General features: G+C 45.5%; 1 protein-coding gene across 1 annotated transcript in view; it reads left to right on the plus strand.

Moving 5' to 3' along the window:
• Abca4 (ATP binding cassette subfamily A member 4) overlaps positions 1-12211 on the plus strand; it is a 121729-nt gene that overhangs the window by 11701 nt on the left and 97817 nt on the right. Inside the window, exon 5 of the mRNA XM_055628198.1 lies at positions 6577-6704. Coding sequence (XP_055484173.1) covers positions 6577-6704 — 128 coding nt within the window. The remainder of the gene's footprint in view (positions 1-6576; positions 6705-12211) is intronic.

Genomic DNA, 12211 nt, shown 5'->3' on the forward strand with positions numbered 1-12211 from the left:
TTCTCTCAGCCTCAGAGGGCAAACAAGAGGCAAACAATAACCAAAGGCGACAACAAGCCTTGCATGAGGGTTGCGCGGCTGGCTCATCGTCAGTGGGCTTCTCCTTCAACACCTATGAGGACAGGAGTACATTCAGATCGCTGGGTTAGGATTGCTTAGTTACATTCAAGTCACTTCCAAGACAGCAGAGCACACATTGCTGGCCATCATTTCTACATCCCAGATTACAATCGCTATAGTCTTTGCTCTTCTGGAGAAGCACTTCCGTTAGCTTGAGTTTGAAGGGCACTAGAAGGCAGAAACACAACCGGCACTTTGTTTATTTATTTAAGTATTTATATGTTGGTCTGTCTGTGAGACAGGTTCTTACTTAGCTTAGCCAGCCTTGAACTCACGTAGCTCGGGCTTGTCTGGAACTTGTGGCAATCTTCCTGCCCCAGTCGCTGAAGTGCTGGGATTACAAGCATGAGCCACCGAGCCTGGTTCACTATTTCCTTTTTAATAGTGAGAAATCAATAGGAAAACCTGCCAACCATGAAGATGTTTTCACCAAGGCTAACTAAGTACATGAGCTTGGCAGCTACTGTCCTGTTCTCAGGGTGACTTTCCTCCCACCGTTCAGAAGGGCCTGCCACGAAGCCGGCTTTGCACTGAAGCATCTGACTATGAAATTGAGTCTGGGTGCAGGGAGTGGAAGGGAATTCATTCCAAGCAGAAGTTCTCTGTGGTTACTGCAACGTGTCTAGGAGAACCCAAATCACTACATTCTGAGCCAAAAAAAAAAAAAAAAAAAATAGGACTTGAGGGTGAATGAGCTTGCAAGGGTGGTTCTTTCTTCTGCAAGCTGCCCAGAAGGTAGTAGAGACAGAAACTGATAGGAGTCCAGGGACCATACCCAAGTAAATGACACGGTCTCTGGAGGAATTTCCGGCCAGGCACTGAACTCTAGTGGAGATGGCAGGAGGAGGTTGTTGGTCATGGTGAATTCTGAAGTCACCAGGAGGAGCTCAGTCATGCAGAGTGGGCCGGACTGCTCCTTCTGCCTGTGGGGTTCCCAGTTACCTGGGAAAGTATGCCTGTGCTGACCCAGACAGCGCTCTCTGCTCACAGTAAACCTGTAGGGCTGCATTCTCTGCAGAGGAGGATTAATGGGGGCGCACCAGCTGCAGACATAGCCCCCCTGTCCCCAGCCAGCTCTGTGGTCTCCATCATCGGTATATCCCTCTTCAGGCAGCCTCACCCTCAGCTACCCTCCGCCCCCAACTCCCAGCCTCTAATCTTCCCAGGAAGGAGAACAAGCAGAACCACATTTTCAATGAAATGTAGTTTTCTTTTCCCAGCCACCCCTCATCCCCACCCCCATGTACACTTCTCCCTCAGGAATCTACTGAAGGGCTTGTCTGGTATCACCCTGTTGCTCAGACCCTGGGCCCCACACTCTGAAGGCAGAGTGGCCCCCACACCCTCCTCAGGTATATGCTTTACCGCGTGTCCTTGTCCTTCCTCTCCCACCCCACCCCTGAGTCAGCCAGGCCCCAGTTCTATGATACTCAGGCAAAACGACTCTCTGTCTTGCCCCTTCTCTCAAAGCGTTTGTATGCGATGGCAGCTGAGTATGTTAAAGAATAACTAAAAAATAAACAGCCAAATGGGATTTCACTCTGGGGATAAGAGCACAGGTATTTATTGAGTGCTTAGACTCATTCAACAGACATTTATTGAAGACTTGATACCAAGTTAGGCCCTGATGTTGGGTGAGAAAGACAGACAGAGGGAGAGAGAGAGAATGACCTTGAGGTCTTACCTCTGTGTACCCAACATGGCCAGGTGGGACAAGAGATTCAAAAAAACAAAAAAGACACATGTGCATGCTTATGTATGCATGTTTGTATATGTGCACATATTCTACAATGTGCAGAATACCACAGTGAGAGCCTTCAAGTCTGTATCTGAAGGAACAACTATGAGAGAACAGTTGAGCCAACACCCCAGAGGTAGGAGAACGGAGGAAGCTGCTTGGAAAATGACAGGATATGTATATTACCCAAAGGTAAGGAAGACAGAGTTGAAATGCAGTGCTTTCTCCCAGGCCCCGATACTCCAGGGGGACCCTACTTTCAGGTTTCCCCAAAGTCTTTAGAAGTTTCCTGTGCAAAGGAGAGTGATATTGGGTTACCCACTGGCCCAGCTCTCAAAGACACCCAGCCTGACAAGAGGCTGCTGTCTGAGAACACCAGGGCCAGTTGCTCCTTCCTAGACTTTGGCGGATGTATGAGCTTGAACCATGCCCTGCAACAGGAAATTATCATTGGCACTATGAACCAAGTCAAGTCACCACACAGACACATCACGACCCTGAAGCAGCAATGGAGGTTGTCAGGCACTTGCCTGGAGAGGGAGAAGTTGGAGTGGGAGGTGTAGCTTACTGTGGAGCTGGATTCAGAAGGAGCAGGGGTGTTGGAAGAGCATGACCCTTGGAGAAACGCTTGGAACTTAGTAGGGCATCAGGCACCTGGAGCGCTTGGCTGTAATGACGTTACAGATCCAGGGCTTTGACATCATGTGGAGATAGCTTCTGGAAACTGGGCCTGTGGACTCTTCCCTACTCAACATCTATAAACTGTAGCAACAGCCAGCTTGAGGCTGACACTGGCTCAGGAAGCAACAGAAGCGGGAGGTGCCGGGAAGACTCCAGGAGGACGGGGATGAGATCAGCGCAGTCAGAGTGAACATTTATTGAGTCCTAACTATTTTCTGGCCTGCCGGTTAGGTGATTCAGGTTTCTTTATCTCTTGTCACCCCTACGACATCTAGTCTATGTGATAACTGACTGTGATCATGAGGAGAGAGGCCCCAGGGACACCTTTATGCCTCCTTGAGAAAGAATTCCTGCTTCTAAAAGGTTGACCAGGACAAGCCTGGGCAACAGGCCTGAAACTCCCCCTTACACGAAGCTATTCTTGCCCTTAATTGCCCCGTTCATGCCAGTGCCCAGAACTTCAACCCTGAGATGAGCTGACAGAAACCACGGAAGGAAGAAGGGTTTTCCACCCACCAAAACTGCCGTGAGAAGAGCTCACACATCTCCAATTTAAAAACAGGGCTTTTTTTTTTTTTTTTTTTTTTTTTTTCAAAAAAAAAAAATCTTTTTTGCTGGTGTATATTTGTTGCACAAAGTGATGGCTTTCATAAGGACATTTTTTCTTTAATTACATTGTGAAATTTAACCATATTCATTCCCCATTACCCTTCTCTGTCCCTCTCCCCACTTTCCTTCCCAAATACTTCCCCTTCTGTTTTTATGTACTGTGTGTGTGTTTGCAACACGACAGAAAAGATGTAATATTTTGTCTTCAGGGTCTGACTGACTTTGTTTAATATAATGACAGCTAATTCTGTGTTTTCCTGCAAATGACAACTGTGTCTTTATGACTGAATAGGACTCCAGAGAGAGAGAACAGACAGACAGACAGAGACAGAGACACACAGAGAGGCAGAGAGACAGAGAATATGAACCAATCACATTTCTTTTATCTATTGGTCTTGTTGTTTTGGTTTGGGTTTTTCTGTTTGTCATTTGTTTGTTTGTTTTCATGGCAGAGTTTCTCTGTGTACCCCTCGCTGACACGGACCAGGCTGGCCTCAAATTCAGATTCGCCTGCCTCTGCCTCCGGAGCGCTGGAATTAGAGTGTGCAGCGTGTGCCACCGCTGCCCAGCTAGTGTTAGTGATGAATACTGATGAATGCTGAGGCTGATCCCTTAAGTCCTCTGCTGTGAATAGTGATGCAATATTCCTGGATGAGCAGATTCTTGCACTGTGCTGACCTGGATCCCTTTGGCATACACAAGGAGTGGCACAGCTGATCAAGTTTCAGCTTTTTAGAGCATCCTTCATACGGGTTTTTGTAACAACTACATGACTTTGCCTGTAGTATGTAAAGATTCCTTTATCCCACATCCTTGCCAAAATTTGTTGTTGTTTTAAATTTTTGACTGGGGAAATGAAATTTCAGTGTGGTTTTGATTTGAGTTTCTCTGATGGCTAAGAACGTTTAACATTAAAAACTTAAAAATTATTATTGTGCATTGAGAGCATACATGTGGACATCAGAGGACAATTCATAGTAGTCAGTTCTCTCCTGCCACCATGTATGTTCCAAGGAATAAACTCAGGTTATCAGGCCGGGCTGTGATGGCACATACCTTTAATCCCAACACTGAGGAAACAGAGGTAGGTAGATCTCTGAGTTTGAGGCCAGTCTGATCTACAGAAAGAGTTTCAGAACAGGCAGGGCTACACAGAGAAACCCTGTTACAAAAAACAAGCCAACAAACCCATCCATTTGTCATGCTTAGTGGCAAGGACTTTTACCCAATGAACCATCTTGTCAACCAAGGTGCTGAGTACCAGGTGGTTACATGTAGCTATCAGTCACCTGTATTCATCTTGCTGTCTATTTATTTTGTTTGCACATTTATTGACTGGATTATCTGGCATTATTGTTTAGCCATTTGAATTCTTTAAGTGGTTTAGATATTAATACTCTGTTATTATATAGCTGGCACAGGTTTTCTCCCATCTGTAGGCTGTTCCTTCACATTGTTAACTATTTCATTCTCTATGTAGATTTTTAATTTCATGAAATTCAATTTATTAATTCTTGAAATCATTTCTTTAACAATTGGGGTCCCTTTCAGAAAGCCCTCACTTGCACCTATGTCTTAAAGTGTTTCTATCTAGCAACGTCAGATATTCAGACCTTGACTGGGGTCTTTGTCTCATTTGAAGCTGACTTTTGTGCAGAGCAAGAGGTATGGATCCAGTTTCATTTTTCTGTTCAGTTTTTCCAGCACCATTTGCTGAAGAAATTTTTTTCCTCCAATGTATGTGTTCACCATTTTTGCTCCAAAATCAGGTGGCTAAAGTTGTGTGGGTGTGATTCCAGGTTCTCTATTGTATCCCATTGGCTACCACTCTGTTTTTCTGTTAGTACCATTCTGACTATGGCTCTGTTGTATTACTTGAGTTCTTCATCCACAATATCACCTTGGCTATTTGATGTCCTTTTGCTTACATATGAAACTCAGAGTTACTGTCTTTTCTAATTCTGTGAAGAATGGTGTCTTAGTGTTCTATTGCTGTGAGGAGACACCACGACCCTGGCAGCTCTCATAAAGAACAACATCTAATTGGGACTGGCTTACGGTTTGAGATGTATGTCCATTATGATCATGATGAAAAGCATGGTGGCATGCAGGCAAACATGATGCTGAGAGTTCATCTTGACCTACAGGCAGCAGAAGGAAACTGTGTGCCACACTGGGTGTAGCTTAAGCATATAAGACCTCAAAGCCTGCCTCCACATTGACACAGTTCCTCCAACGAGGCCACACCTCCTAATAGTGCCACTCCCTCTGACCAAGCATTCAAGTATATGAATCTATGGGGCTATTCTTCGCCAAACCACCACAAACATCATTGGAATTTCTATGGGAATGACAACAAACCTATAGATTACTTTGGTTGTTACAGCCATTTTCTCAGTATTTTTTTTTTAAAGATTTGTTTTATTTATGTGAATATTCTGTTTTCACACACACCAGAAGAGGGAATTAGATTCCATTACAGACGGTGCTAAGCCACCATGTGGTTGCTGGGAATTGAACTCAAGACCTCTGGAAGAGCGGTCAGTGCTCTTGACCTCTGAGCCATCTCTCCAGCCCCCATTTTCTCAGTATTAATTCTAAAATTCTACCAGTCCAAGATCATAGGACATCTTTCCATCTGATAGCATCCTCTTCAATTTATTACTTCAGTGTTTTAAAGTTTTTATTATGGATCTAGTTGGCCTTCTTTGTTAGCTTTACTCTATGATTTTGTTGTTATTCGTTTATAGGTTAGTTGGTGTTGTTTGATGCTGCTGTAAATGGGATTTATTTTTCTGATTTCTATCCCAGAATGTTTGCTATCTGGATATAGAAAAGCCACTGATTTTAGTAGCTCTCGGTTGATCTTTTTGGTAATCCTCTTGTTTTGCAGGAAGTTATCAAAAGCACAAATTTTCTGGTGGGGTAATATAGATAGACTAGGTTTTCCCAGCCTTAGTATGGCTGGCATTCGTGGAGGCATGCGATTCTTTGGGGAAGGGAGCACTGTTCTGTACATTATGAAGGTTTAGCAATGTCCCTGAGTTCTCCCCACTAACACTGCCCAAAGATGTCTCTAAATATAGCCAAAATTCCCCTTCTGTAGTTCCTTACCCTTCACTCTCTTGAAAGCCCCTGTCTTAGTCCAACCCTAAAAAGCACCTGAGATCTCACCCACCCCAGGTTAACATCCCCCACCTTCTATGCCTTTCCACTGTATTGTGCCAGGTTCTTTAGCTGTAAGTGGTATGACTGGATGGGTGGCAGATACTGGCAGCAGCCTTAACCTCCAAGAGTTCCCAAGGAAACCAAGAACACAGCTCTCTTGTAAGAGTCAAGTAGAAATATTTCCAGTCAATTCTAGCTGCTTTTCTTATTTTCGACTCATCTCCCTTCAACATCCTGTTCTTTCTTTCACTCATGTGCAGGAAGAGGATTACAAATCCGAGACATCCTAAGAGATGAAGAGACAATGACTCTATTTCTCAAGAAAAACATTGGCCTGTCTGACTCAGTTGCCCATCTTCTGGTCAGCTCCCAAGTTCGTGTGGAACAGGTAAGTGAGGCCTGTTAAGAGGAGGAAAAAGCACTGAGCCTGAGAGAGACAAGGGTGATTCTGTTTCTTTTCCCTTCTGCGTCTATATTCAGAATCCATGACTCATGCTCCATATTCAGGGACACACCTGGGGGTTACTGAGCCAACGAGAACCCCATCACAGCAGTCTGAAGCAGCACTGGCACTCATAAGACTTCCCAGGTTTTGAAACTTGAAGGAAGCAGAGCAATCGTGAAGCTGAACCTACCCTGTAGAGTGGGGGAATCTCACCATTCATTTACTAATCAGATCTTCAGGGACAGCTATAGGAACTGGAACAGTATGGGCCAGGCAGGCAAAGGCCCTGACTCAGGATACTTACATCCCAGAGGAGGGTTGATGTAAACAGAGACTCTGTTGTGTTTCCTGGCTGTCAGGAGTCGTGTGAGGACAAGAGTGCCCTTACGAAGGAGAAAGCTGACCTGCAAGCAACTGAGGGAAGGGCTCCAGTCAAGAACTGTGTGTGTGTGTGTGTGTGTGTTAGAGGCTGGAGAGATGGCTTAGTGGATAAGAGCACACATTATTTTTGCAGAGGACCTGCAAAAAAGTAGGTTTGAATATGAATGGCCTTCATAGCCTCAAATATTTGAAGGCTTAGTCGCCAGGCTGTGAAACTGTTTGAAAGGATTAGAAGGATTAAGGGTGGCCTTGTTGGAGGAAATGTGTCACTTTGGGTGGGTTTTGAGGTTTTAAAAGCCCAGGCCAGACCCAGTCTCTCTCTGCCCTACACATAGATCAGGATGTAGCTCTCGGCTACCGCTCCAGTTCCATAAGTACCACTATGTTGTCCACCGTGATAATAATGGACTAAACCTCTGAAACTTCACCCCCCACCCCGCAATGAAATGCTTTCTTTTGTAAGAGTTGCCTGGTCACGTGTCTTCTCAGCCTATAGAGTGACTAGATCAAACAGTGACCAAGACAGGACCCAAGTGTGGTTCCCAGCACCCCCGTCAGGTGGCTTATAACCTCCTGCAACTCTAGCTTCTGGGGGATCCAGCATCTATGGCCTCCTTGGGCACCTGCACTCATGTGAACACATCTATGCACAGAAAGATACACACACAGAGGAATATAATTAAAATAAATCTTAAAAAAAAAAGAACCGGATAGGTAGAGGTTGGCTATCACAGCTACCATATCTGACAAGGGCAGGAGCAGGGCCACCTCTGTATTCCCACGCCGCTTGCTTACCGGTGCAAGACATGCTCATTCTAAACATTTCTAACCAAATTTATTTCATTCATGTTAATAATTTTTTTATGCTCACTGGGCGTTGGGGCACACACCTTTAAAATCCCAGCACTCAGGGAGGCAGAGACAGGCAGATCTCTGTGAGTTTGAGGCCAGTCTGGTCTACAAAGTGAATCCAGAACAGCCAAGGCTACACAGAGAAACCCTGTCTTGAAAAACAACAACAACAATAATAATTTTTCTTTCTTTTTTGAGGCTGGGTTTCTCTGTATAGCCATGGCTGTCCTGGACTCACTTTGTAGACCAGGCTGGCCTCAAACTCACAGAGATCCACCTGCCTCTGCCTCCCAGAATGCTGGGATTACAGGCATGTACCACTGAGCCTCACTAATGATAATAATTTTTATACTTACACAAAAACATGGCTTTCACATCTATTTGCTTCTTTTTTCCTGAAATGAAACAAAAAGATGGGGGAAGCATCTTCATAGAGTTATTCTGCACACTCTTCGACAACAAAAACTCCTCAGAGCCTGAGTGGAATTTAGGGGTTCCCATGCTTAGTCCCGTGCCTCGTACATAATAAACTTTGACTTGCCATCGTGTCCCAGTGGCCATTAACATCAGTGACACAGGAGTACTTGTTAGAAATGCAAGTTCCCAGGTTTTATCAGTTCAGTTGAGTCCAAAGTTTTCGGGATAGGGCTGAGCCGAGTTTTTTTGTTTTGTTTTGTTTTTGTTTTTGTTTTGTTAGCAAGTTTCTAGGAGACTGAGAATCTCAGGTGTTAGGGCCAACGCTCTTGTGGACAGGACCCCCTCCTGACTCCAGGGGAGACCAAAATATAAGCCAAGAATTTCACAGCAAGAGTCTGTCTTGAGATGAAGGTCTGCACAGGGTTCCGCTGTCTAAGCCCAGACGAGGGAGGAGTCCGCTCCCCACCTGGTGGAGACAGCTGATGAGGGGTTCCCCATGCCACCATGAAGGAGCCCATGCCTGCTTTCTAATCATCCAGACCCTGTGGTTATCCCTGGAAAGAGCCAAGCAAAGAAGAGTCAGTTGCTGAGGAGGCACAGGGAAGCTGGCCTGGCTGCCCGGCACTGCCTGGCTTCTGTCTTCATCGCAGGAGAGGTGTCATCAGAACTATTGCTCATTTTTCCCATTTGCTTTTTCTTCAGCTCATAAAACTCCGGTCCCGGCAATGCCCGTGATGATTTCCAGTTGGTCATAAAAAGGAGTTAGAGATAAGGGTTGGAATTTAGGGGAAATTTCCTTCAAGTTTGTGCAGCCATGACCTTTGCTGTTCAATAGCTGCTGCCCTCTTGGCATCAGGACTGCGACTCTTTCTGGAGGGGACGAGGGGCCAGGGTCACCAGGTTGTGCTCCTAACTGGAGTAGTCAGTGCTCTCAGATAAGTAACTTCCACATTCTCCCTCTCACTACTGAGAGGCTGCTCACCGCCCCACTCAGCTCCCATTGCACCTCCCAGGCCACCTTGGTTCTCAGCTGGTCAGCTATGCGCCCCCATCTTGACTTCCACCTCATCTAGCTCTGTGACCTTTACCCAACGTGGCCACCGGAACTGGCAGCCAAGAGGTCAATAGGCCTTTCCCGTGTCCCTAGTGGAAGCTGCGATTAAGCATCTTTACTAAACAGGAAGGCTTTGCTCGTCACCGTCAGTAGATTTCCCTTCTGGCCCTTTCTTCCTGGCATATGAGCACAGATCTAGAGGACATCTCAACACCTCTTTCCATCTAGGGAATCGTTGAACAAACAGAGGAGCATAGTTCTGTCTCATCCCCAAACCCCCAGCTTTGAAAACTCCTACACCTGCTTCAGGACCCAGTTGAGATCTTGCTTCCTCAATGAAGAAGCTCATAAGCCTTCTTTCTTTGCCCAGTCCTCACTCTTCTTACTCACCAGAGTTGATAAGTATTTGCAAGTCCCTAGGAACCAGAGCTCTGTGAGACCTACACACTGTGTGACATCAGACACAAGGATGCACCACTCTATTTCTATTCCCTCCCTTGTAAATGCAAATACAAAAATGCCAGCCATATATGCTGGTTATAAGGGAAGATCGAAAAAATTAAAATACATGAAGCACTTATAATGTCGCCAGACACTCTTAATAAGGAACAAGTACTTTGTCATTATTGGTTTTGAGATGGACTGCCATGCAGCCCAGGCTGGCCTCAAATTCACTATCATCTGAGGATGGCCTTGAACTTCTGATCTTCCTGCCTCAACCTCCTGAATGCTGGGATTATATCAGGTGTGTGCCGCTATGCCTGGTAAACTCTAGGAACTTTCACTAGTTATCCTCCTGCTTTCTCTTCCTTCCCCCTCTCTTCCTGACCCCTCTATGTTGCTCTCTATCTCTCATCTATGTTAAGTTTGACACCCAAAGTGTCACACATACTAGGCAGGTATTTTGCCACCAAGTTTCTCTCAACCCTGACTGACCTTATAATTTTTCTTCGTCCATGTTCTGGCTTTGCTCTACTTGAGCTTACGTTTATGCTGTCTGAATGCCCATAATTCCAGCTAGTCAGGGAGCTCTTCAAAGAACAGGAATCCTGTGTTATTCACCTCTAAATCCCCAGTCACTATCCTGGACCCTGAACAATAGGAGTTTAGTGAATAACATTGAAGGAGTGGGAGGGATTGAGGGAGTTTTGTGGTATCCCCATGTGCTTTCTGTTCTGATTACTTCTTGTCAATTTGGCACAATATTGAGTCATCTGAGAAGAGGGAACCTCAAGAAAATGCCTCCATAAAGATTGGGCTGTAGGCAAGTCTGTAGGGCATTTTCTTAATTAGTGATTGATGGAACAGGACCCAGTCTGTTGTGGGTGGTGCCCTCAATGTCATAGGTTTTATAGAAAGCAGGCTGAGCAAGCCATGAGGAGGGAGCCAGCAAGCAACACTCTTCCGTGGCCTCCGCATCAGCTCCTGCCTCCAAGTTTCTGACCTATTTGAGTTCATGTCCTGACTTCCCTTAGTGATGGACTATAATGTGGAAGTGTAAGCCAAATAAACCCTTTCCTCCCCAAGTTTCTTTGGTCAAGGTGTTTCATCTCAGCTATAGTTACCCTAACTTAGGACAGTCCCCATCATACTGGCATGGAAACAAGCCTGTGGGAGCATTTTCTTGATTGCTGATTGATGTGGAAGAGCCCAGCCTGCCGCAGGCGATGGCATCTTTGGGCAGGTGGTCCTGGGTGTTTGAGAAAGAAAGCTGAGGAAGCTATGGAGAGCAAGTTAAGAAGCAGTACTCTTCCATGGCCTCCAACTTCCTGCCCTGAGTTCCTGTCCTGACTCCCCTTCATGATGGACTGTAAGCTCTGAAATAAAATAAACTCTTTTCTCCCCAAGTTGCTTCCTAGTCATGGTTTCATCACAGCAGTGGAAAGAAAACTAGGATACCTATGGAAGTGTGCTGTTGCTTGTCCCCAACCTCCCTTTTCCTCAGCTCCCTCCTCTGGAGTATGAGATCAGACAAAATGATCTCCAGAGGTTTCAGCCTCTGGAGAGAGAGAGGGCAGACTTTTGCCTAAAGACATGAAATGAGGCGCGGGCAAATACAGAATGATCTATGGGAACACCCCTGTCAGAGGGCCCCAGGTTGACTATCCATCAGCCTGTATCCCATGGAGGAGCCAGCGTTCTCTCAATGTTTCCGTGGGGGTGGCAGAGCCTGGGCCTGCTCTGCTTTCTAGCATGGGGAGCTGTGTGATTAGAAGCTACATGGTGTTTTTACGGCCCAGTCTTTTGACTTGTCCATGGTGCAGGGCCTGGAACGCTAGGATGTCAGGAAACACTCCAGGCAAGCAAGAGGCACTGACCAGGGATGGGCCCTCTTCCTTTCCATCTTAGTCGTGAAGGCCATCATAGTCGTGGTGCTCCAAGGTTATTGTCTGAGAGCTTCTAGGAGGTGTGGGATGTGGGCTAACTAGGCCTAGACTTGTGGATGAAATACCAGTTATATATTTGATTTTGAATTTCAGATAATCATAAACTATTTGAGCATAATTATGCTCCCTTTGGGATTTATTTGGGACATACTAAGAGAGATTTGTTGTTTAACTGAAATTTAACTATCTCAAGTATGGTGGCTTGCTCCTGTAATATCAAGAGACTACTTTAAAAAAAATCATCTAAGCGACAGAGTTTCATGTCAACCTGAGCTAGAGTGAGACCCTGCCTCAAATAAGCAAGCATAGATAGATAGATAGATAGATAGATAGATAGATAGATAGATAGATAGATAGAT

The sequence above is a fragment of the Psammomys obesus genome, unplaced genomic scaffold, assembly GCF_907164565.1.
Source record: "Psammomys obesus unplaced genomic scaffold, mPsaObe1.curated_primary_1811, whole genome shotgun sequence".
In the NCBI taxonomy this organism is placed as follows: Eukaryota; Metazoa; Chordata; class Mammalia; order Rodentia; family Muridae; genus Psammomys; species Psammomys obesus.